Source organism: Rhagoletis zephyria, unplaced genomic scaffold (genome assembly GCF_001687245.7).
Source record: "Rhagoletis zephyria isolate East Lansing unplaced genomic scaffold, Rhagoletis_zephyria_1.1 Rzeph_scaffold_00017, whole genome shotgun sequence".
Lineage (NCBI taxonomy): Eukaryota > Metazoa > Arthropoda > Insecta > Diptera > Tephritidae > Rhagoletis > Rhagoletis zephyria.
The window spans coordinates 532,967-559,138 of NW_016157101.1; the positions used below are offsets into that span (position 1 = coordinate 532,967).

A 26,172-nucleotide genomic window follows, 5' to 3' on the forward strand; every position below is an offset into this window, starting at 1 on the left:
GGAACTTGCAGGAAGTTACAGGAAAAATGATTCCGTACTCCGAATTCCTCCAAAATCCTGCAAATGAGAGCGATTTTTTGAGAGTTCTGGAGAGAATGAAGTTGCAAAATTTTACCCGAAATTTTCTTCTGGTAAAATCGTGACAAGTGTCAAGCGATTACTGGTTATGGTGGACCGTGGTGTTTAAACTAATCGTTTTCAACGAAGTTGTTCGGCAGCCAACATTTAATTCATCTAATCGCTTCTAAAATCATTTCATGTAAACAGCGTATTAAAAGAAGCAATGAAATGATTACGGAATAATATTTGACTTTACTGGAAATTAGCTTTTAAATGCCACACTGACATTGTAATAGATTGTTGGTAGTGTAGAATGGAAAATGCATTTCTTGAAACCGCGAATAAGCCGTTATTTGCAGAAATCCAAAAAATTTTCATTCAAAGCGCGTGTTTGGTGTGGTTTTCAAAGAAAATTGCCGAGTTTTCGTATTCGTATGCGTTTGTCATCTCAAAATTAATACAAAATTTCCGATTTCGTGTCCGATTTTTTGGAAATTTTCATTCCAGAAACGGTGACCATGTATGCTGCTGTGAGACCGCTCTCCAAATATTTGCAATTTAAATCTGTCCGCATATACGATGTGGTATTTACATTGCATTCCAAGTGCACCGTGGTCCTCTTGTTGACTTGCTCATTTCTGTTATCGGCCAAGCAATACTTCGGTGAACCCATACAATGTATGGGCGAGCGCATGTACGGTGAATTTGTTAACTCATTTTGCTGGACAATGGGCACATATGTTTTCAACGTGTACGATGTGCAAGATCGTATTCCACATGGGAATAAACTGCTAAGTACACAGACTGGAGATGATGCATCTCCTTACATAGCAGAAGGAATTATCGCTGAGGTGCCCGGAGTCACAGAGCGTGTATATTTGCGCTACTATCAATGGGTCATAATGTTGTTGTTGCTGCAGTCTGCCATCTTCTATTTTCCATCCTTCCTGTGGAAGATTTGGGAGGGTCAACGTCTAAAGCAGCTATGCTACGAAGCTGGTGAGTGTCGAATAAATAAGCTTTCAATTTGTTAATTGGTTGGGTTTAATGTATATATTTGCTGGTTTATAGGTCATGCATTGGTACCGGAAAGTATTTATGTGGACCGCCTTAAGCTTTTGGTCGATTATTTTTCAACGGACTATAAAGATATACACTTCTGTTACATGGTAAAATGCTTATCGTGTGAAGTACTAAATTTTATAATCAGCGTGAGTATTGGAATATTTAAATTTGAACGTAAATAGAAGAATTAAGCATGATAAAAATATAGTAAGGTAGAACCGCTGAGAGTCACTTTTAAAATTCTTGACGTTTCCAAACAATTTAATTTTTAAATTTTCTCACAAACTCACACACACGTTTTCATTTTCAATCTCAAGCAACAACAATTTCGAACAATTTCAATTTTTTATTTTCACTTTTATATGATTTTAAAATGTTGGCAAACTTCAAAAAAAAATCATGGCCGACAAATTGAGAGAACGGTTATACCTTGCTATGTTTTTATCATGGAATTAAGTATATGTACATACCCAGTAGATAATTTCAGGAGTTAAAAGCTCTCCCTGAAGGCCTTCCTGAGAATCAAGGCCCTCCGCTATATATTCCTTTCTCCTTTCTCTTTTGTATGGAGTGGCACAAATGAAGGGCTTCTGCTTTCGCACCTTATGGGTATATTGAAATTTATTTGTAATGCTAAATAATAGATATACATCCGCGTAAGTTGGGCGCGGAAAGCATGCAGGAAAACACTTTTTCTCTTCAGCCCTGTCCATGTATTTTTTTTGGGGGGAAAAACACTTCGTAGAAATGGTATAGAATTCTTGAAAATCAATATTTTCCAATCGGGGAAAACTCGTGTTTTCTTCAGGAGATTCCTAATGTTGTTGTTGTTGTTGTTGTTGTAGCTGCTACCACAACTCGGCCCAGATCGGTTAGTCCCTCAATCGTTGTCGTCAAGCTCTACTAGCGATAGCCTCGATGGGGGTCTGTCCACAGGGACAGGGGCGTCAGTAGGGTGGGGTTCAGTGGGCATGCGAAAAGATGCTGTGAGTCATGGGGCGTCTCTCCTCATGCCGGGCATTCGTTTAACACATCTTCGTTTAATCTGCTCAGGTATGATTTCAACCTGCTGCATTAACCAGAGTGCAGTGGGGCTATTGTGGCCCGAGTCTCCCGAGGCAGACGAAACTCTGTCTCGTCCACGTCTGGTGGTTGTATGCCCAGAACGGCATTCACAGGTGGAGAGTCTACATAACTCGAGACTGCCTCTCTGTGAATGCCGTCCAAGGCCTGTCGATAAGCTGTCGGGTCCCGAGGTTGTTTGATGAACCTATATTTTATAGGTCCGCCAAAACCACAGAAAATACCAGAGAATGAAGTGGGGGGATAAAAAAAAAATTATTAGTATTAAAAAATGATTAAATAAAACAATAAGGTATTGAAACTCTCATGAAGAGAACCAGAGTATTCTGATCGAAAAATATAAATTTTCAAGAATTCCATACTATTTATACGAAGTGATGTTTTTTCTCATATATAATACATTGAAAACTTTGAGCGCTTTGAACGACCTCTAAATATTTTATCATTACAAAATAAAAAAAAAAAATTGGGTATATTTTTTCTATATAAAACCATCCTAGTTGTTGAGAGCATTAAAATTCCGACTTTACTTATTTTTCACCACTCTTAATGTACACGCATATATATGCATATTTTATTTTCAGGTAATCAACATTTTGTTGCTCAACGTATTTTTAAATGACTTTTGGACAAAATACATCGAGGCTCTATCTGCTATACCACGTTATGATTGGGATAATTGGAATCGCATTACTTCGCGCATTTTCCCGAAACTGGCAAAATGTGACTACTATTCAGTTGGTCCTGGTGGATCTCATAACAAGCGCGATGTTTTATGTATTCTACCGTTGAATATATTAAATGAGAAAATCTTTGCTTTCCTCTGGTGCTGGTTCATCATAATGGCTATAATTGCTGGGTTAAATTTGTTCTATCGTTTATTTCTCATATCTAGCAGGACCTTTCGTATGAAAATGATCAGCACACAATTGCGCCCAATGTCTTCAACACAGGTGCAGCTAGCTCTTGAGAACATGACCTTCGGCGATTGGTTTTTGTTATTTAAGGTTAGCGTAAATATTAATCCAATGCTATTTCGAGATATCATACAAGAATTATACGAAAAACGGCAGCTGAGAAATAATTTGAAACCAGTTTAAATGGAACAATGTAAAATGCGCTAAAGTTGACCTAATATTTTGCTCTAGTCGTTAAGTATGAAACTGCCTTAAAAATTGTAACTACGAAAAAGTAACTATTGGATGTATTTTTCATTTTCTCAAGATGTTTTACAGAATAATACTCAACTTGATATTGATGGTGCCGTTACAATAATGAAAATTAGTTGACTGAATTTCTATGTTGTACAAAAAAGTTATCATTAAAAGTATGTATCTTACTAATATTAGCTTACACCGATATGGATAAATGAATTTGCTTTTGTTATTAATAAACTTAGTGCCACCTGAAGCGCACAGAATAGGTACATAACATACATCAAGAACGATGTATGTAGGCGCGCATGTAGCTTTGTTTGGTACTTATTGAATTACATATATAGTTTTTTTTTACTATCTAAAAAATGATAAAATAAATTAAAATAAGAGATTTCTTAACCAAACTAATTTAAATATGAACTTTTCTTTTCTATTTTTGTTTACTAATTCTATGTAAATAAATATGTATGTATCCACGTAATGTAAAAAACGAGAACGAAAAAAAGGAATAAATTTAAGGTTGGATGAAGCAACTACATAAAAGATATTTTTCTTTTTTTTAAGAGACATTAATTTAATGATTGGCGAAAAGTATGAGTTGTTGATATTGGATTTTATAAGTTCTTTCTCCCCTCGGTCCTTTCATTCTGTTCGTGGAGCCCTCCGCCCATTGGATTTTGTCACCGGTCCGCCATCATTCCTGCATACATATCGAACTTAGCATAATCATTGTTGTTATTGTTGTGACTACTTAACCCTGCCTAGAATTGATTAATCCTTCAATCGTTGTTGTTGTAACGCCATGAAAAATCCTCGCAAGAGTTTTTGGAGCTGGGGCTGGGGCTTCTACTTCCAGCATCATCATTTCTTCATCGTATCCGTCGCACTCGCGGACGAAGGCATATATCTTGAGTAGAGTAGTTTTCCGAAAAACTCTCAAAGCCTTCTCATCTCTGTTTGCTGCAGGAGGTACTTTTTTTTAATTCTCGTTCAGCATTACTCCAACCTCTTTCGCCGCTTTCTCCAACTGGTAAATGCTTCGCTTATAGATACGGTGACCATCCGTCCTGTTTTTTGCAGGACCGTACTGTTATTCAAAGGTCTGCTCTGCGTAGTTTTTCAAAAGAGTAAAACTTGAAAATGTACTGATTTTTCCCCAGTGTCCTGCATTTGTCCCGTATTTTATTCGATATTTTAAAATTAACAGCCGAAGCACTTTACCTATCAAAATATAGGCAGTGTCGATAACTGATTGATAACTACATGAAGGTGAGTGAGGCTGATTTTGCAACTTCAACCAGTCAGTGCGTTACAAAATTTTGCGCGGCCGCGGTCAATGTATGGACGTTATTTGGTACCTACTTATCGGAGCTTTTCTTCAATATCTCATGAAAAAGTCTCCCAATCCACGTAAGTTGGGAAAGTATTGATGTGCCTCTTACAAAAATATATAACTTGTGATATGCTTGTGATTTCAATGAAAATTATCAATACTACAAGCGATCAAAGTCGAAACAAGTACGATTATCAATCAACTAAACAGTTTTACTTGGTTATTTTTTTCATTATTTTACAAATTCCATATAAAGAAGTGTCATTACAGTAAATGCGTCGATTTTTGACGAATAACTGCGAAAATACCAAAAAAACCACGTTTGTTTGAAAAAAAACTTGAAAACGTTTCTTTGAAAAATGGGTATTGTTTTCGTGTTGAACAACCCAAAGTTTGCCTATAAAATTATTTTTTAAAAGGTTCACTTTTCGTGTAGGCTAATGTAATTATAATATGTTTCATATATAATTTTATAAATATTAATTTAAAAAAAGATTAATACCAATGAAGAAAATGTGATTTACTTTTAAAGTTTTAAATAGAATTTAGAAACATATACTATAAACGTTTTTGTTATTTTTATTCTTCGTAAATATATGTAGCTATATTTTTGAAAAATTGTCCTGCATTTTCAATTCATATTTATGGTCACCGTACTTATAGACTAAGCTTTCAGGCCGAGCATGTCAATATCGGGTCAATTCGTAAATGCACTACTGCAAAAAACACTTTCTTTTATTTCCAATCTATATCACGGTGCACAGTGGGGCAAAAGAGGCTGCTGTGGACAACTCAATTTTAAGAGCCCAAATATGAACCGATTTCATGTTACTTTTTTTTTTTTAAATAAGAGATAATTAAGTTTCGATCTATCCGCTAGGACAATCGCTCCATTGTCCGATTGTGTTCGTTGTCTGGAGCAACCACTACAATCTAACCTTATCGTCCGTTTTCTTCGTCGGGACGTATGTATAAAAACTCTGGGAGTTAACCGTGTGAACTAAGATTTCGAATTCTCCCCCCGACCAAACAAAATTTCTGCGACGTCTTATGGCAGCTGTACATGTAGTACATGTCGCAACATGTTCTGTCCATCGCATTTCCTGAACTGGGGAGATGTCGAGCTGTGTTTATCTATGATATACCACAGTTGGAAAGACGCACCATCTCTACAGAGGTTTCGAACATTTTAGGGCTATATATATAAATCGTAGTCACTATTCAAGGCTTGCATGTTTTGAAGCCCATTGCTGGAAGAATTTTTGAAGATATATGTACGTACATTTACTTACTATACATCGCTCCGCTTGCTACAAAGACAGACAGACACCCGCTTACAGCCGCTTCTACTGGTAAACAGATGCTGTTGACTTTAGTAAGCCCCTAACCGAACCGAATAAGTCCGAGTGGCCCCACCAAAGCTCCCTCATTCTCTGTCGTGACCCCAGATTCCAGACGGAGCATCTCAAACGTGGGTCGTTCATGTTGTCCAGGATGCGCAAACGGTTACGCCAGAGCCGGGATTGAGCTTAGCCATGCACTCCACGATTTACAATAACAAAGCTTACTAAATTACATTGTATAATATTAAGTCTTTAGCATATGTAAATATAAAATTTTTTTTTATAGTATACCGTTCGATGTTGGAAAATTAAGTTACTTGCAAAATTTTCAAAGTGTTGACCATGCACTGGAGCAATGCACTAAAGTAACCCCCACTTAATACTTTAGTGGGTGCACAAGTACATATAAATATATGCAGGTACATTAGGGTGCCTTACCAAAAAAAAGGTTGCGGTTTTTCCAACGGAACTATACAATTTATTATACTTTAAAACTACCGCTAAAATATTTCGGAAAAATATTGATGTCTACGTGAGCTGGACTGATTTGAAAATACCTCCAAAAAGCTCATTATTATGATTCAGTTGATAAAACTTTCACGCAGAAGATAATTTTGGGGAAAAATTGTTTTAAACCTATTTTATTTATAAGAAACTAGATTTTTGGGAGTACTTTCTAATCGGTCCAGCCCACTTAAATCTTAATGTTTTTCTAAAAAATTTTGGCGGAAGCCTTGAAATATAATACATTTTCTAATTCCGAATATTTTTTCTGAAATATTTTGGCAAAAGTTCTAAAATAGTATCTAGAGATTTTAATTCCAATGAAAAAATTGTACCGATTTTTTTTTTTATTGTAGATATGGAGAGTGAAGCACCCTAATGTAAGTATGTACGCCATTTGCTTGTGTATTTAAATAAAACGAGTGTCTCCCCATACTTAGTTTTATATTGTTGACATTTTTTCTTGTAAACCTATGCAAAAGAACACAACACTCCACACTTACATAAAATGCGAAAATCAATAAGCGAGCATTTAGTATATGTATGTAGCTTTTTTTTACTGCTAACCTCAACAAAATCCACATTCAAATTGAAAAAAAAAAATGCAAAAATTATTTTGAGTTTCATTAATTACCAGTAAAAATTCAGCAGTTGTAGCAAAAATGAGTATTTAAATTTGGGTCGATTCGGCGTGGTTTGTAGCGATGTTCCACTTTTTGAAATGATTGAAAAGCAGAGTTGCATGCCGTTACCGATCACAGTCTCAACGCGTTATTCAAACGGAAGTGATCGGTCGGTCGGTCGGTTGTTGGTTGCATTTGGATTGGTCGTCGGTCTAAATGCGGGAATTGGATTTAAATTGTGCATCTACATACATATGCGCTACATACCCACCGGGGATTGGATTACATTGATTTGGATTACATATGTAGACCAGGAGATACATACATACATATCTACTTATCTACAATTGCATATTGGATTAATGAAAGTGTGCTGTGTTGTGTTGTGTTGTGTTGTGAATGAAATATGTTTACAATGAAAGTGCAATTTGATCCTTGTGACGGCATAGAAACATATGTCTTTGCAAATAGTGAACATGCATAAATACATATACATATGTATGGGTTTACATTTATTGTGCATAAATATTTATATTGCAAATGGAAAAAATATAACTATGCATAAATCGAATTTCTGCAAAAGAGAGAATAGCAACGTTTGATTCTTGAATGTGCAGTGTGACTTAAAGAATTCGTTTGATCTAAAATACATACTTACATAAATACATATACGGATATTCGCAGTTTTAGTAAATTTACCTTTGGAATAACTGAATGAATTTTAAAAGATGATGGCTAAAATAAAACAAATATCCGATGGTAGGTGTATTTTTAATACAACATTCATACGTTCATATGAATGTAAGTGAGTTTTGTGGTAAAAAAAAAAATTTATGTACGCATATATGTATACGAAAAAGCGCATATAAAAAAATACCAATTCATTTAAGTGTCCAAATGAAAGTTTGAATGTGTGCCAAGTGAATAAACCTTTGAGTTAAAAATATTGTCAATGCAATATTTTTGAGCGATTGTCAATAAAAAAATAAAATTAAATGAAAATGTTTCATATTTCTTAATAAAAATTAAGAGTTTAGTGGTTGATACCTACTACTACATGTACACATACATATGTATGTATGTGAATTATATCACAAATACAAAATATTACAATGAAAAGCTTATAAAAAGAGCCCAACATATGTATGTATGTGCATTAAGCAGTATCACGACATATGAAAGAAAAAAAGTTAGCGTGTGTCAGTTTTATTTAAACACTTAAGCATGTCGAGAAAAAATTTTGGAAGTATCTAAAGAGTTTTTTTTTTAGGCACCCGCTAAAAACCGCTAAATCGCGTTTTTTGCTTTAACTTTCTTATTTTATATTCGATTTTTAAAATCTTTATGTCGCTGAAAAGTTAATGGCCATTAAACAGTTTTTGCCCTCAAACCTGTTTTAATTTATACCATCACTAATTTTGGAATTACTATCCCTAAATTTTTATTTTTATACTATAAATCTAAAGCTCTCACAAAACGATGACGACCTTGCCAAAAAGTGTTAGGCTTTATTCAATTATAGTTCTGAGAGGGACCTTTTCGTTTCGTTCGTGATACGTCTTAATGTACATACATACATACATATGTACACATGTACATAATAATTTTGTTAAAAAATATAAAATTAATTCATTAAATTTGGTTGTGGAATCACCAATTCCGCACATTTCCAGCCCTGGCATCTTCCCAAGGTCGCAGACATGAAGCTTCTTTTTATAAAAGCAGTCGTTAGAGACTTGAAGGCCGCAGACATGAAGCTTATTTTTTTTAAAAGCAGTCATTAGAGACTTAAATAAATCTTCTTCTTGTTTGAGGCTGTAACCGCCTACGAGATTTTGGCCAAGTTCAACAAAGCACGCCAGTCGTTTCTCTCCTCTGCCAACTGACGCCAATTGGAAATGTCAAGTTATGCCTAGTCCTTCTCCACTTGATCTTTCCATCCCAGTGGGGGCCCCGCTCTTCCTTTGCTCTCACCGGCGGTTTCCGAGTTGAATTCTTTCGGAGCTGGGGCATCCATTCGGGCGACATGGCCAAGCCAGCGGAGCCGCTGTATTTTAATTCGCTTCACTATGTCCATATCGTTGTAAAGCTCACACAGCTCATCGTTCCTTCGTCTGCGGTACTCGCCGGCGCCAATGCGTAATGGCCCGTAAATCTTACCCAACATCTTTCTATCGAATACTCCAAGCGCCGCCTCATCGAATATTGTCATTTTCTATGAAAATATTCGGAAGGTTCTTCCATCGGACAGCGTTCCAAGTCCTTACTACTCACAAATTTCGGTATCTCTCTTTTTTTACTGCGGTTCTTCACACCCGTATGGTTATCAAGTTATCTAGTTATGTGGTTATATTATTTTTTGAAGTTTGCAACAATAAAATACACTATAAAAAATAATTTTTAACCAGATAACCTGACAGCCAGGCAAGTGTGAACACCACACAGAAAACACACGAGCCGCCTCCATGCATACAGCCATGTAGCTGGAATATGGTACTGTAGGCTGCCAAGTTTCGGGCCCGCAAACGTCGATCAGCCTCAGTCAGTCAGTTAACGGACCTCTCACACCACAAATCCAACACCGAATTTGCGCTCCTTTAAAGATAGTAGACGTCGCAAGGTGCATCGCATTTCTTAGTTGACAGTGCACTGCACTGATGTCAGTCTTAAACTTCGCTAGGATGTCTACCAGCTAAACAGAGGCATCTTCTCTTTTAAACACTTGCCGTGACCATCATTAAAATAATGAAGTCTTATTCGATCCGTTACGTTTTTCGGTGACGGGCCTTAAGTATACCGCACAACCTGGAACTTGGTCTATGAATAGACGCTTCACTAAGCCCCTAAGTCGAATAAGTCGGGGCGACCTCACCGAAGGTCCCTCTCTTTCTGCCGTAAATCAAGGCTCCACATGCGTTGCTCACGTTACCCAGAGAGCGCGAACGGGGTTGCAGGAGTTGGAATTAAATGATCGTGCAACTGGAATTGCATACCAAGAAGAACGACCATACCCCATTGCACTCCAGACTGTAAGGGTCTTAATTGACGACGGACTTTAACTCAGGGAATGCTTTACTGTAGTTTAATTAATATACATACTTGAAAGTTTCTAATGGACAAAGAGTTTTTGGGCCACAGTAAACAAGCTGTGCTGGTTCCACCAGTGATCTCAGATGGAATCCAATACGAATAAATAAATAAAATTAATTAATTTAATAATAATTAATAATAAATTAATTAATAAAATTAAAAAAATGCTATTATTTGTGCATAAATAGTTGCAATCATTTCAATTTCTTCTTACTTATTATCGCATTAGATAATGACATTTTCGGCACACGGTCTCAAAGAAAATCTCTTAAGACGGCGCTTACTCGAATACTGGCCATATCGGGTATAATGTTGGTGTTATTAATGCTGATCATAGTCTATCATGCAATTGTCTTCGATAGAATGGGTGAGTAGTTTTGGGCATAAATACATCCACATACTCATGTATGTAGGTATATGATTTGCTATATGAAAATTAAATATTCACTCATATTTATGTAGATAAACTTCGTCAAATTGAGGCGCTAAATATCCAACATCGAAAACACCAAAGTCATCCCACCCTCACACATTCGGGTCCGAACTCCCCTAATATAGAAATCATAACTGCTACTGGTCAAGAATCTTCCGCTGATGCATTGCCTGTCAGTCAGTATGATCAAAGTCTAGACGTACAACATTTGCGATCGAGAATTTTTCGCCACCGACACGGAAGAAGAGCTCTGTCAAGTATGTTGGACTCAGTATTTCTGGAACGTGAGCCCGATTTCGATAGCCTCTATGCGAAAGTACGAAATAAGCGCACACGAATGGAGCTGGGCAAACTCGAGAAGGAATATTTCCGTTGCAAGAAGGAATCGATAAATAGCAACGGATGCATGGTTGCCTTTATGAAGCTCTACAACTTAGCCAAAGAAATTAGTGATAAAATGGATAAAATGAAGAAGATATTTAATGAAAACGACGAAGTGCTGCAACGGAGCCATAGTTCCACATCTCACGAATCAAAGGATTCGACGGATAAAAAGTTCTCAACCAAAGACGAGGATGTGCATAGTGGAGAAAAGTTGGAAGACTTTATTAGCTCAACGACGGAGACAAGCTTTACGTTGGTTGCTGGAGAGGAGGATAGTAAAGAGAAAAATTCAAGTACTACCGCAGATGACAAACGTATACACTATAGTTGGATAATAGATGGGCATGATGAACATTTTCAGGCAAATAATCCGGAAAAGCAGAATATGGCTACAACGCCACGTATTGGCTCGTTAACAACAACACCTGTAACTGAAATGTTGCCTACCACGCGTGCGCCAACGACGGAGGCGGTAACTGAGAAACTAACGCATGGAACAGAAAGCGCGCCTACAGCGACGACAGATAGACCCGCAAAAATAAGTTGGATTTTGGATGGCCACCAGAGCGGCGAAGTCGCGCCGATAGAGATTGAGAAGAAACATAATGACACCACTTTTACGCACACAGAAAATGAATCTCATAAGATAAGTTGGATATTGGATGGATTTGAAAGTGATAATGAAACAATAATACCTTTGGATAGGCCTGTAATGTCTGAAACAACGGTTAAACCGCATGAAACAAATGCAACTACACCAACAAATGAGTTCACATCGATTAGGCCACAAACGCCTAAGCCGATGACCGTAGATGAAAAGCCGGAAAAGATCAGTTGGATCATAGACGGACATCATGAAGAGGAGGAAGACGTTGCAGTTGCTAATACGACTAAGTCGAGCTCAACGCCGGAAGATACAACAGCAGTTACAGAAAGGATAACTTGGATTTTAGATGGCGACGACAACGAAGAAACAACAACTCCCAAATTGACAACAAAACCCGCAAGCCAAGCCGAAGATAAGCCGGATAGGTTTAGTTGGATTATAGATGGAAACGATGACAATGCTACAGCTACTACTACTATTACTACTGCTACCATGACTGTGAAGACCACGGACACGCCCTCGCCCTCGCCCTCGCCCCCGCCCTCGTCAACACGCGATATATTCGAAGAACTGGAAGAGATTACGGAAGGTGTTGAGATGCAGGAAGACAAGCTGCGTAAATTAAAAAACGATGCTCTAAGCGAAGAAGAAAATGAGGCCAAAAGCACAATAGCTCCACACAAGCACTATACATCCTTTTCAGTTACACTTACGAACACCTCAGACGTCATTATCACATATGGTGGAGACTGTGCTACAACACCCAAAACAACGTCAACTACACCTCAACAACAGCAAGATCATGAAAAAACGCGCACCGGCGACAAAGACTCAGCGCATCCATTAGATTATGCAAGTAGTGTGGAGAATATGCTTGAAAGCGCCGAAGGCCAGCATGGCTTTAAGCCTATCAAACACGATGACGCTGGGTTAGACAACAAGAATCTAAGTCTGACAACTACGAGTCCGTATGATCCAAAACAGTGGGAGGAACTATTTCGAAAGGGTTTGGTGGTACAGCAACAGGAGGATGAGTTAATTGACACCTTCGATGCGGCGGATCTCAAGGCAATGATGAAATATGGTGCGAAGCTAAATACGGCGAATGTAAATAGCTTTAAAGGTAAGTATATTTCCGAAGCTTTTGCGATGTGCGCGAAATCGACTTAATGGATTGTAACTCACTCGCAAATATTTTCAGACGCACAATTTCTGCTGCTGTGCGAGCAGGTGGCAAAGCGTCTACGCAATAAGGGCGCGAACAAAGATGCAACAGCTTTCACGCCAGCACCAGGCGCGCAATTCACAAGTCGTGCACCAGGTGTATTCCCGGTAACGGGCGAGACGATGAAGGCCACAGCTCAGTTTCTTTATAATCCCAACTTCGGCATGCCCACCATACCAATCTGTTTCTATATAACACCTGCGAATTTTCGCTTAGCCAACCAAAGTCCCATGTGGACACCAGCATTTCAGGGTATGCCTGGTGGTGGATTCAGTAGCGGTCCCATGGGTTTCAACACACCAAATGGCGTTTTCTTTGTACCACAGAATTTTGGACCAACTGGAAACTTCTTTGGCCAAACTGGCGGCACCGGAAGTGGCGGGTAAGTAGCCCCCATATCTACAGTGTCACCTTTGTAGTTCATTAATGATTTAGCGCCTATTTTTCAGCAGTCAAAGTAATATTCCAAATGTATTTACGAAGAATGCAGCACCACGAAAGCAGCAGCAGCAATTCTTTTGCACCTACATGCAGAACAATGCAAATAATAATTCTGGCGGCTCGAGTGGTGGTGGACTTGGCAGCGGTAGTAGCAGCATTAATGGCATGGGTTTCTCGAATGCCAACTTTAAGATGCGCACTAGCGCGCAGAATCTTTCGACCGATATCATTTACGCGTCCTACACGAATGTACCCGACCACTTGGGTCACATGGATCATTTCAAGTGCGATTCGCCGGAACAGACAGGCTGCTATGGTGGTAAGGAATGCATTCAGAAAAGCGCTTGGTGTGACAATTTTGTTGACTGCTCCGATGGCAGCGATGAGGCAGCGTGTCGTTGCATAGATCGGCTGGCTAGTAATCGTATTTGTGATGGATACGCCGACTGTCCGATGGGAGAGGATGAGCTGGGCTGTTTTGGCTGCAATGATTTGATTTATTCCTGCTACGGCAGTCCTGAGGAGTATGCCGCATTCAATCGTTCGACGTTGTCCATGTGTTACAGTGCAACGGAAAAGTGTGACGGTATTATGAACTGTCTGAATGGACGCGACGAACTGGATTGCAATATAATTGTGAAAGACGTGAAGGATCACATGGTGAGCATACGAAATGGGCAAGCGAAAAGAGTATTCCTTTTTTAATTTTCACACTTTTATATTTCCCTTAGTCACATGCGGTGTCCAGTTCAAGTGGTTTTCTCTTCCACAACTACCGTGGTGAGTGGTATCCAGTGTGCAATAACGCGCAAAAGTGGGCACAGGATGCGTGCGCTAATGAGGCGGATCGTAGCGGCAGCCCAAATGTGACTTTTAGCTCTGTTACGCTACCAGGTCCATTTATTGAACCCACCTTGGTAGGGCAAGCACATTTTCCGCAATCATGTCAGCAGCGGGACTCAGACGATAACCTGCTAGATCAGGCTGCTTATGTTACGTGCTCACCAACTGAGTGTGGCAAGCTGAAGAAAAAAGTGAAGACACCCTTTCGTCGAAAGCGTTCTAGGGCATTATTGCCTGAAATGCAGAAAGTTAAAGAGGAAGAGCAGCCTGAAGTATCAAATGGACGTATTGTGGGCGGTAGTTACAGTAAAGCAATGCAGTGGCCCTTTGTTGTTGCGATATACAGAGATGGGAAGTTTCATTGTGGCGGTACAATATATTCTGAAAATTGGGTAAGCGAAAAAGACTTAATGAATTCTATTTTTACTTCTACGCTCCGAAGCTAGCTTAGTTGGCGTCTAAAGGGATTATTATTTTAGGATGATCATTAGCAAGATATTACAATCCGAGGTGGTGATTAACTCGAACTATGTAAGAATTTAGTATAATCTCTAAACCTCTGCACGTAGAAAAAAGAAAAAAGGAAAAAGATTTGCTCAAATAAGACGATATATCTAAATTATCATTTTGTAAAATAAGGTTAAGTTAAAAAATCTTACACAGTTCTCTAAAGTCCCAATTTTAGAGTCGATAGATATCCAGTCCAGGTTGGATAAGGAGAGGTCTACGGTCCTTCCAGCTCTGGGAAAGATTTCAACTGGCTAGTGCTTAGTAGGTATAAATGTCAGCAGAACGCGGCTTACAGCGAACGACTACTGCCGCTGCTGTAGAGATGATAAAGAAACCAAGAACGTGAAACACCTCCTTCGCTATTATCCAGCCTTAAATAAACTGAGACGACTAAGTCTCCGGCCAAATTTTTCCCATGTTGCGTCAGACTTAGATTTGACGAAGGTCTGCGACTTATAACGCATCACCAATCATTCCTGCAGGTTCTATGCAGTCAGAATCAGCTACATACTGGACAAAAGAGTATCACAACGGGCCACCACGCTTACGTATGTATGCCATCATTAGGCAGCGAATTTTTATGCAAAGATAAGCCCAAAATATGTACCACATACATAACTACAAGTAAAATGTGTGACTTCGTAAAACATTTTGCCTAAAGTTATCGTACATGTTTTAAGAATTTTCTTTCCACTGTAGACACTACAATCTAACTAAGCTATCGTTAAAACCAACTGGAAAGTCAGAGCTTCATGGATTTAACTACATATTGGGTTGAAACGAAAGTGATCGCGAAATATGCCAATTTTACTCACAAAAATGCTAAGCAAAAGATATCTGATATTGTACCATTGTTCGTTTTTAAGATAGGAATCTTATAAGAGATTATTAATTGCGTAGTCACTTCTGATAGAGGCGTGACCTTCGATGTGGGTCCAAGATCTGTCTATTCGAAATGGAGATCACAAATTAAAACGTTTATAAAGGGTTATGGATTTTACATTTTTGCAGTCCCAGTTTCTAAGGTCTTGAAGGAATCGACAAATTTTCCACTTCTGAATTCACCTCAGCGTTTGTTTTTGGTGGATAATCCTTCTTCTCCTTGATGAGCGCTATAACGGCCTAAGTGATTTAGGCGAAGTTCAACCTAGCGCACCAGTCGTTGCTTCTTTCTGCTTGCTGGCGTCAATTAGACCTACTCAAAGTAGGTCTTCTTCTAAAAACAACTTCAGATATAGCGTCGACAGCCACTCACAGTCAAGTAACATCCCTCATAGCCTGGAGTATTGCCAAGGAAGAGTTTAAAGCTGAAGATTTTCGCCATCCAAGACGCCAGTGATTCTATTTATCTCTAGGGCGGGACGGAGGAAATAGTTCATAATACTTTACCCTATACTTATTGATAAATATTTATAACTATGCAAGTACATTTTTACTACTATATTTTTCATACAAATTTGGATAATAAAATATATATTTTAATCTGTCAGATCATTAGCGCCGCACACTGTGTCATAAACTATCACAAATACTATTACGAGATACACGCTGGCTTGTTGCGTCGATCTAGCTTTTCGAGTTCCACGCAAATTCGTGCAATATCACATATCATTGTGCATCAAGCATACGAGAGACGCTCCATGCGTAACGATCTTTCCCTCCTGAAAATGAGTGCAGCCTTAACGTTTAATCGTTGGGTAAAACCAATATGTTTACCAGATATTGGGCGAACCACAGCGGGAGATGATTGGATTAGGGGACCGAAAGAGAACACGCTATGTACGGTAGTGGGTTGGGGAGCGGTGCGTGAAAAAGGACCCGGCAGTAAGTAGACGTGATGAGGTTGAGAATATATTTTCTTAATTTTGTAAATTGAATAATTTCTTACTAGGTGACCAATTACGCGAAGTTGTTGTACCGATCCGAAAGCAGTGCAACGAGTTAGACGATAGACAGTCCGAGAATGTTTGCGCTGGTGATGTGAGTGGCGGACGTGATGCCTGCCAGGGTGATTCTGGTGGCCCGTTATTCTGTCGCAGCGTCAATAATACAGACGAATGGTACTTGGCGGGTGTAGTCAGTCATGGTAACGGTTGTGCGCGTCCAGGTGAATTCGGCGCTTATACACGTGTGGCGCTTTACTTGGACTGGATAGAATTGGCGATGAAATTCCCAGCGAAACTACAACCACGCTTAATATGTCCTGGTTATGTCTGTGTGTGGGGTGGCGAGCGTTGCATTTCAAAGAAAAGGCGCTGCGATCGTGTTGTAGACTGCTTAGGTGGCGAAGATGAAGTTGGCTGCACTTACAATTTCATACCAGATATGGTTGGTAGCGTGCACAACATATCCACCACAACCGAGAGTGATTACTATCCTGAGAGTGTAGTGACATCACCGCCCTGTAAAGCAGGAAATTCAGCTACGCAGGCGCGTGCTGAAGTTGAGAGTGTTGAAAATACAATGACGCCTGGTACTACAGGAATACAAACAAACGCTAGTGAATCGAACGGAAGCAGCACTACACAGAGAGTAACAGCTGATTCCAGCGCAAATACAGCTACCACGGCTGAGGCTGGTACGAAACGTAAAAGTACTACGGAAATGAGTACAGCCCAATCAAAACTTTCGGAAACTACCACAGCGGTGTCACAAATGGAAGCCAGTACTATGGTTCCTACTTCTATAGATACCACCACAGAAGAACCTGTTACAACGGAGACTAGCACCGAGGAGCCTTCTACGACGGATATTACTACAACGGAGGTGACAGCCTCAGAAACTATGTCGTCAGCATTTACTTCGACTGAAGCCAGTACAACAACTACGGTAGAAAGTACAAAAATCAGTACCGTCGACCAAAGCAACACCTCGACAGTTGGTACCAGTCCAACTAATACCACCGGAATAACAACAACGGAAACAAGTACGATGGATACTACTACTGACATTTCGTCAACCACTGATCTTACAACGGTATCCCTAAAATCCTTTGATGTTGAAAATTTGGTTACAACAACTCCTAATGATTCCAAGCTCTCCTCTACGTTGAGGTCGGAAACGACGAGCCTTGTGACAACTGAAGGCATTACAGCTGCGGCGACTACTACGGTGAAACCAAGAAAGTTGAGTAACTCAACAATACCTGGGAAATTTATATGTCAGAGGTGAGATAAAATTAGAGTTACGTCTAGGTTTAGTCAAGTTTGTGTCCATTGGGGTTTGCACTGCTTTGCGGGTGCTTCTAACGGCTTGCCTAGTAAGGTGGAGGAGTGATTTAGTTCTCTTTGTTGATAGTTATTTCCTTGATATTTAGCCTGTCTATTACTTTTTTATTTGCCCAGTAATGCTGCGCTTCCTTCTCCTGTCATTTGTAATACTTTCGCCTAACGGAGCTCCATGGAGGACCGATGAAAGGTCCTGGGCCTATGAATCCCTACAAAATCCTTTCTGATGAATATTAAAAGCTGAGGACAATCCGAATCCAGGAGGCTTTCAAGGCGAGTAGCACCGTCCTACTGTCATACTATCTCAGGTATAGTACAATGTCGTATAACTCGGCTTGAAAGACAGTTAACTTGCCAAATGTTAGTGAAAAGTTGGCTTATGGCTTGTTTATCATAGACACCTGCTGCTGGCTATACTTCCGGGGTTTTCGTCGTTCATTGGCCCATTTGGTTCTATAACCCTGAGAGTGAATAGATGCAGTAACTTCTTATCTTTTGCACTGTCTCCGAGATGAGTCTTGCACTGAACAGTAAAGTTTTTTCCTTGATCATGTTGATAAGAGGAGGTAGATCTAGAAGGGCTTCGAGAGTCACCGTCGATGTTGTTTTAATTTCACTAGTAATTCTCACACAGGTTAGTCGTTGCTAAGCTATGCCTGCATGGACTTCATGCCTGGTTTCTTCCACCACATGGCGCGGCGTACGTTCTTTCAGCAGGGCCAAATGGAGGCTCATGCAGGTTACTTCTTTAGAAGTGTATTTTTTCTACCTGCAGAAATGGTTCTAGCTGTTTGTGCCTCAAGGTACAGGAGGTAGCACATAGCCACCTCTTTGTTCTCGTTCGACGTTTCAGCTGTACTCGTGAGGCTCTGAAGAGCGTTGTCGGTTAACCTGCCTGGTGCATAGATGTAGTTATTTCTATGTATCTACGATTCTTTTAACAGGCCTTTAGCGACTTTCTAGTCCTCTGCGCATGGTCATTTGCGGGTTGCGCTCAGTGGTGAGCAACCTGGCAGATGCAGATCGGCTAGCAAGTAAAGAGACTCATCGTAAATGATCTATCAGGTCTTCTCAAGTAGTTTAGCCGGGTTCTTATTCCACTATGAACCTCATCCTTAAAACAGTGTATAAGTTTTCATACGACTGACGGGTATTTGAAAAATTCTCATCAATGAGAGTCTTATATTGTGTCCATAACACAATGAGTTTGGCTTCTGACCCGGTTAGGGAATGATTTCTTTAAGGGCCATTTTTATGGACGCGAATTAACTGTTTTTGCCCTTCTAACTTAAACGTATCCTCTTTTCAGGATACCGCAGATTGTCGAGGTGAAAAATCGCTGTGATCGTGTGCTAGACTGCGAAGATGGCTCTGACGAGGACGATTGTAGTTGTCGCGACTACTTGAAAGGATCACTTAATATACTCATTTGTGATGGAAAAGCTGATTGTGAAGACTTAACCGATGAAGAAAACTGTGGTGGGTATTCATTTACATAAATACTTACAGATAAGTCGAAGTACTAAAAAGACTAATATCCTTCTTTAAGGTAACTGCAGCGCCGACGAGTACCTCTGTCCACTTTCGAAAATTTGCCTACCACTGGAGAAGCGTTGCGACGCCATTATTGATTGCGATTTCAGGGAGGATGAAAAGGACTGCTGTAAGTAGTCAATTTACTTTTGTTTTGTATTAGCCAATTCTATAGTAAATCGTTCTTCTGTCAAGTCACTTTAACTAATGGCAGGGAGATCGTTTTGGACACCGATAGACGTCCCGTTTTGAAGAGTGCTGGCATATTTTCGCGCAACAGTCATGGTAAATGGCGCGTGGTATGTTCTCATGAAATTCCCCACTCCGAGCAAATCGCTACAACGGCAGCAAACGTATGCGCCCAGCTGGGTTTCAGAAGCTTAAAATTCTATAATACAACCCAATTTATGCCGCACGACACCATTGTGCCTATTCATCCTGACATACGCAAAAAGATGCGTTTGCAATCACATTTTTCATCGATATACGACGACAACCACCACTTATCTAGCGTTGAGCGTCAATTTCGCGCAGATGATTTTGTCTTCAAAGCTCGCACTCAATATATAGAACGTGTCATGGATGAGTGTTTGGGTCTATATGTGGAATGTGAAGCGAAAGCAAATGGTGTAGAGCCCATAAGGACCATAAGCGCTGGCGAGCTCGTATCATCAGACGGCGTGCATTCAACCGGACTGCAGCCGGCTTTGGAGACACATGGTAAACCGAATGTTTTTGTGACGCCACCATCGCCAGTGTTGCTGGTGAAAAAGAAGGATGAAGTGCTCGATAAGTTGGACGGGGTAATTGAGAGCCGGAAAAATATGACGCTATTGATAGATAACAAATTGCATGAAGCCGTGGAGGAGCTGCATTGGCCATGGATTGTTGATGTTTACGTTGATGGTAGGTTGTGGTGTGTGGGCGCATTGGTTGATAAGCATTGGGTCATGGTGCACGAAACATGTCACTACGGCGTCAGGTGAGTCGGCTATTGTCGGATTATCGAATCTGCTTATATTATATGCCTAAAAAAATGCAACGATTACCTCACAGATTCAACACCAATTATATTGCCGTACTACTGGGTGGTGGCAAGACGAAACGACGTCGGCACAAAAGCACCCACGAACAGATACGACGTGTTGATTGCTTTGAGCTGGTGCCCAAGAGCGATGTACTGTTGTATCACTTGGAAAAACCGGCACACTTTACACATTACGTGCTACCAACATTCTTGCCGGACTCGTAAGCAGCGACTGAATAGAGGAAAGTTATTTGAGATTACCTAAAACCTCTATTTACAGCTTCAAACCCACCACCGATGAGTCCAGCCAATGCATAGCAATTTTACACGATGACCACAGCGGTCGTATCAAAGCTGTAGCCGCAATTGAGGAGCGAAATGATTCATTGTGCAAAGTCTCCGATATGTCATGCTATCGACTGGTGGAGCGTAAACCACCGCAGCAGGTACTTAATGAGCTGTCAGTAAGCGAAGAAGATGTTGCCAGTTTATCGGAGGAAGTTGTACTAAAGGAAGCCTTCCTCGATGGGAACGACACATTGGGTTCGACGATTTCCCGTTTTACTACTTGTACACAATTCGGCAGGAAGAATTTCAGCCGCACTGCACTAGATCCTATTGATCAGGGCATTTTGGCTTGTAGGCAATCTGACACTGGCTGGTATCCAATGGCGTTGTTCGACTACAATAATACGAATTGTTATAGTTTTAAGGACTCAATTGCATTGCGTACGCTGGAAAAGGTTCACGGCACGATACAGGCTTTAATAGGTAAGTAGAGAAGGCTGATGCGCAAAATAGAACTTTGAGATAAGATACAAAGGTATTTATCTCGCGCCCACAGATCAACCTAAATGTGAGCATTCTAATGCGGCACCGGTCTGCAGCACTTTTCGTTGTACGCTGGGCGATTGCTTGGAAGAAGAACAAATTTGTAATGGGTTCAGCGATTGCCATGACGATGCGGATGAAGAGAAACAAATGTGCATTGGACGGAAGAAAGGTGAGTGAAATATATTCATTATCTGATGAGAGGTTGAGGTTAGGAGCTTTCTATTTACGAAGCATCAAAAATAATAGCAAGAAACTCACAAAACCAAAACTCCTCTAGTTGATGCTTATATCGGAACTGTCAGAAGTTTTCAACTGGAAAACTAATATTAAATTGGGAGAATTTATAAAATTAATATTTTTAGTGAATTTCGAATGGTTTATTTAAATTTTTTGCTGAACAGATCGACTACTTATTGTGTGTGCTTAATAAAGCATGGACGACCTAACCAAATTTTTTTTACGTAAAAAAAAAAAATAAAGATAAAATAAAAATCGTTGGATGTATCACAACTTCTTTGCGGTTTTACTTTTTTAAAATAACCTTTTATGCGTCAAGAGTTTTCTGTACGACGCAAAAAATTAGTATCATATCGGTACGCACAAAAAAGAAAAGCTCTACACTGAGAGAAACAAATTTTAGAATAAAAAAAGGTGCTAAATTAAAAAAATACGCACCAACCCAACTCGTAATAAATTTTAGTATACAGATTTTAGTATTTAGTATGGAAATATTCAATTTTATTTCAAAATTAAGATAAACAAAAAAAAAAAAGAAAATTAATTTCCATGCTGTCTGCAATGGGATTTGAGTCCTGATCGTCTGGATGTTAGCAAATTGTGGCAAGCATCTTTACGCACTCAGCTACAGTCAGGCATGTAAATGTGCTTTCAAATTTGGTGTTTGAATCAACACCACACACAGCACGCGTGCGTCATGTGAAAATATTATTTTTAAATACGAACTAGAACTATAACCAAATAAAAAAATACAAATTTTTACTTTGCGTTACTTTCCTCAGTGAATTCATAACATTTTGCTTAATATGTATTACAACGCGTTTTTTCTCTCAGTGTAAATGAGTTTAAAGTTAGTCTCGTTTAAGGGTTCTATAACCCAGATATTCATCATAAAAGGGGTTGCTCAAATGCTTTCCAACGAATCAGAATGTCGAAGACCCATTAAACAGTGGTGCAGGCATCATAGATGGGGGAGACATTCTGGAGTGTCCTGTGAACATCAAATTAAATGTAGAGGGAAACATGCTTTCTCACGCAAAACATACTTACACGAAGCGTTGGGATTTCTAGAAGATCGTCTCTCATCGTGTGGATTTTTTTTATTTTTATTGTGACAATCAATTTTTTGTAGTATAAAATACTAAGATCGTATCGATTAGTGTTACTTAGTTACTAGTTTCTGTTTCTTTGCAGTTTGTCAGCCATCAGAGATGAAATGCCGTACCACCTATAAGTGCATACCAAAAACTAAATTTTGCGATCACATAGCCGATTGCGATGACATGACCGATGAGCCTACACTTTGCTCTTGCTATACGTATCTGCAGTAAGTAAGAAAAAGGGTACGAGTATCCACGTTTTAATCAATGCTGTTAACGCAATAAAAAAATAGGAATTTTTCACTTTTATCAAAATATTTATCGATATCTTTATCGATAAATGTTGCATACTCGTTATCGACATATCCTTCATTATTGACATCAACTTCTTTCCAGAGCCACCAACCCAAAGAAAATATGCGATGGCATACGTAATTGTTGGGATAAAAGCGATGAAAGTCCAGCGCTATGTAATTGCACTGCTGATCATTTTCAATGTGGCGGGTAAGTAGACAAAGATCAGCACAAAAACAGTGGAAACATTAGTAGGATTTTTTTTTTTACAAACTTTGAGTTAACTTTCTGCAATATGCTACTTACAGTTCATCGAAAGAGTGCGTACCACGCGACTTTGTTTGTGACAAAGAACCCGATTGTCCCAATGGCGAAGATGAGAAATATTGTTTTGGACTTGAATTTCCACAGCAGATAGTTACCAGAAAGACAGCCTTCACCCAGTCACCCCAAATGTAAGTGGATCCTTAAATTTGTACATATATGTATTTTTCTAACTCGTACTCCTTACCCGCCTCTCACACACACTCAGCAAACACAAACAATTGCCCCAGTATGGTCAGGTGATCGAACAGACCTATGGCGTGTGGCATACTAAATGTTTTGCGCGCGACAATCCACCAGATGTGAAGGAGGTGCGACAAATTTGCCAAAAGCTTGGCTTTAGTCCATTCAAACAGCCAAGCTATCGTATAATTGACGACGCTGCGCAAGAGGTGGTGGAGACCAATGAATGGCCCGATCAGCGTGGACGAAGTTTTGGCAATGACTATGAATCGCCGCTAAACGTACGATATCGCAGTGCCACGAAAGCGGTGGTGGTGAGCAAATTCTCACCGCTCAATCTCAATGATGAGTTGACATTGTTCCTGAAACCGAGCAGGCCGATTGCCGAGGTGACGCGCTGGAATGCGGCGGATTCGGATAAGTGTTATCGGCTCGAAGTGAAATGTATGTAGATCAGTCATGACCAAAATTTATAGCGAAGTGGAAGCTTTTTTGAAGCTTTCCGAAGTTTTCTTAAGGATTCGCATTGAGCGGCGATAGGCAAGGTGAACTTTTACTCTGCACGCGCCTATACAAAATGTACAGAAAGTTGAAAAGAGCTTTGTCCGCGGGCAAGGCGATGCTCATCACCGGTATGTATGTAAATGCATGTTTTGTACAGCTAGTAGTTAGAATATTTGAATGTGCCTAATTTAGTAATTTTTGAAATTGGTTATAGAGTTAAGGCTTCTTTTGTACTTTTGTAAAAAATTAATAAATAAAAAATAGTAGAAATACATTTACGATTTTTTTTTTTGGTTTTTGATTACCTACCTTTGTTTTAAGTGAGGACACTCGCGTATAATTATTGGAAACAGCGTTTTGTAATTCGTTGGAAATGGCATCGTTTATTTTGTTGATTTATTTATTTACTAATATACATACTTTTATTTTTCATATTTACAAAGTATTTTGTGACGTGTAATTTTTTTCTCATAAGTTTTCTCTCTTGTTTTTGGCCTAAACTAACAGCTTTAAATTCTGAAATGCTTTATATACTTTTTTTTAGCTTCGTTTTAATTTTAATTTCTCATAAGTTCTTCATTACTAAATTTTAAATATAATTCTTTGGAGAGTTTAAAGTTCAGTTTAGGAGTAAGGGGAGAATGTTCATATTTAAATGCTTAAGAGTTTAAATGATTGTTGGATTATTTAAGTAATTTTAAATTTTTTGTTCTAAGTTTTGTTTTCTTTGAAAGCTTCTTTTTTATATGAGCTCCTTCAGAGTACGTAGCTTTTTTTGTTTAGTAGTGTATTTTAGTAGATTAGATGTTTCTTTGTAACAATTATCATTTACGTATATAAAAACTTATTTTTTAATTTTCAAAGTTAAAATTTTAAATTATTAAAGCACTTACTATATGTATGTACATATGTATGTATTTATGTAGTATATGTGTTAATGATTAGATAGGCTTTATAAGATTTAGTACTTTTCAGTTAAGCTTTGGTATCGTTTCAAGTGAAGAACTTTCGCTCTCTTTTTAGTTTTAATATACAATATTTAGTTATTAGTTAATATTTTGTGTGTGTTTCTACTTACTTTATACGTATGTATGTATCATTATTAAATTCGTGAATATATTTGTAAGAGAGAGAGCAGGATAAAGGTGAAAAATATAAGGTTAGGTCTGTTGAAACTTTAGCTTTTTGATATCTGATTTTGTTATGTTATATATGTCTTTATGTAACATAGTATCTTGAATGTGAACAAACTATTGAGGAAAGAGGTTTTTGGATTGTTTTAAAGTATGTTTAGAAGATTAGATAGGTTAGTATATATATTTGGCTTGTTTTCGATTTTTGGTGTTTCCGACATTTTGCATTTTGGAACGAATTTTCGTGTCATTCCTCGCCAAATTTGTTTTGTGCCATTTTCATTATAAAAAAAAAATGCATAACTTTAAAACTTATTTGTCTCTAACCAAAATTCGGCAAAGGATAACGGAAACTTGTTCCAAAATACATACAAACATCATACAGTGACTCAAACGGTGGCCCACATTTTATTTAGTAAGAAATGCATGGTTATTTGGAAAAAAGTATAAAAATCCGTGACAAAAAAAAATTCTCAAAATTCAACGAGATTTTTAGGCCGGTTGAAACTTGCATTTTAGCTTCAAAAGTTGAAATTTTGATGAAAATTTGTTGAATTTTTCTAGATCTTGTAAAAGGTTTGAAACTGTGATTTATATGTTTTTGGTTAAAGGTATTTTTATAGATAAATAACAAAAAAAAATTTAACTCGAAAAACATTACGAATATTAAAAAAAAACCAACACGTGGTCATTTGTTTGAGTCACTGTATGTACATACATATACCGCGGGAGAAGCTCGTTTAAGCTTACGATAGATTTTACATGGAGTTGCGAACAGAGTAAAAGCTTTCTCTGATCAGTAGTGTGTGTTTAGATTTTTTTTAACTGAAACTACAGACACTTGTGTTTGCACTATTTAACATGTTTTAATATAACAAAAAAAAAAACTGAAACAAAGCTCAATAAAACCACTATTTAGTTATGAATAGATTTCGGATTTTTATGCAGCAAACGAAGCCCAAAAATATGCACAACTTAACTGTAAGCAGAATGTGTAAATTTGTATACATTTTGTTTATAGTTTTGTGGTACATACATATTTTTAGGCTTCGTTTTCTGCATAAACATCAGCAAT

General features: G+C 38.6%; 2 protein-coding genes across 2 annotated transcripts; both read left to right on the forward strand.

Annotated features, from left to right (window-relative positions):
• The first annotated feature begins 79 nt into the window (after window positions 1-79).
• zpg (zero population growth) lies at window positions 80-3,757 on the forward strand. Its single transcript, XM_017613425.1, has 3 exons — window positions 80-1,059; window positions 1,132-1,271; window positions 2,793-3,757. Exons 1-3 carry the CDS (start codon window positions 579-581, stop codon window positions 3,306-3,308), a joined length of 1,137 nt encoding a protein of 378 aa, XP_017468914.1. The 5' UTR covers window positions 80-578; the 3' UTR covers window positions 3,309-3,757.
• Window positions 3,508-24,086, forward strand: ndl (serine protease nudel). Its single transcript, XM_017613150.1, has 18 exons — window positions 3,508-3,535; window positions 10,488-10,625; window positions 10,721-12,805; window positions 12,884-13,289; window positions 13,357-14,008; window positions 14,080-14,583; window positions 16,192-16,525; window positions 16,593-17,868; window positions 19,238-19,407; window positions 19,478-19,591; window positions 19,657-20,443; window positions 20,518-20,709; window positions 20,769-21,259; window positions 21,333-21,491; window positions 22,754-22,886; window positions 23,056-23,163; window positions 23,262-23,408; window positions 23,486-24,086. The coding sequence occupies exons 1-18, from the start codon at window positions 3,508-3,510 to the stop codon at window positions 23,910-23,912; spliced, it is 8,151 nt and encodes a 2,716-aa protein (XP_017468639.1). The 3' UTR covers window positions 23,913-24,086.
• The last annotated feature ends 2,086 nt before the right edge of the window (window positions 24,087-26,172 follow it).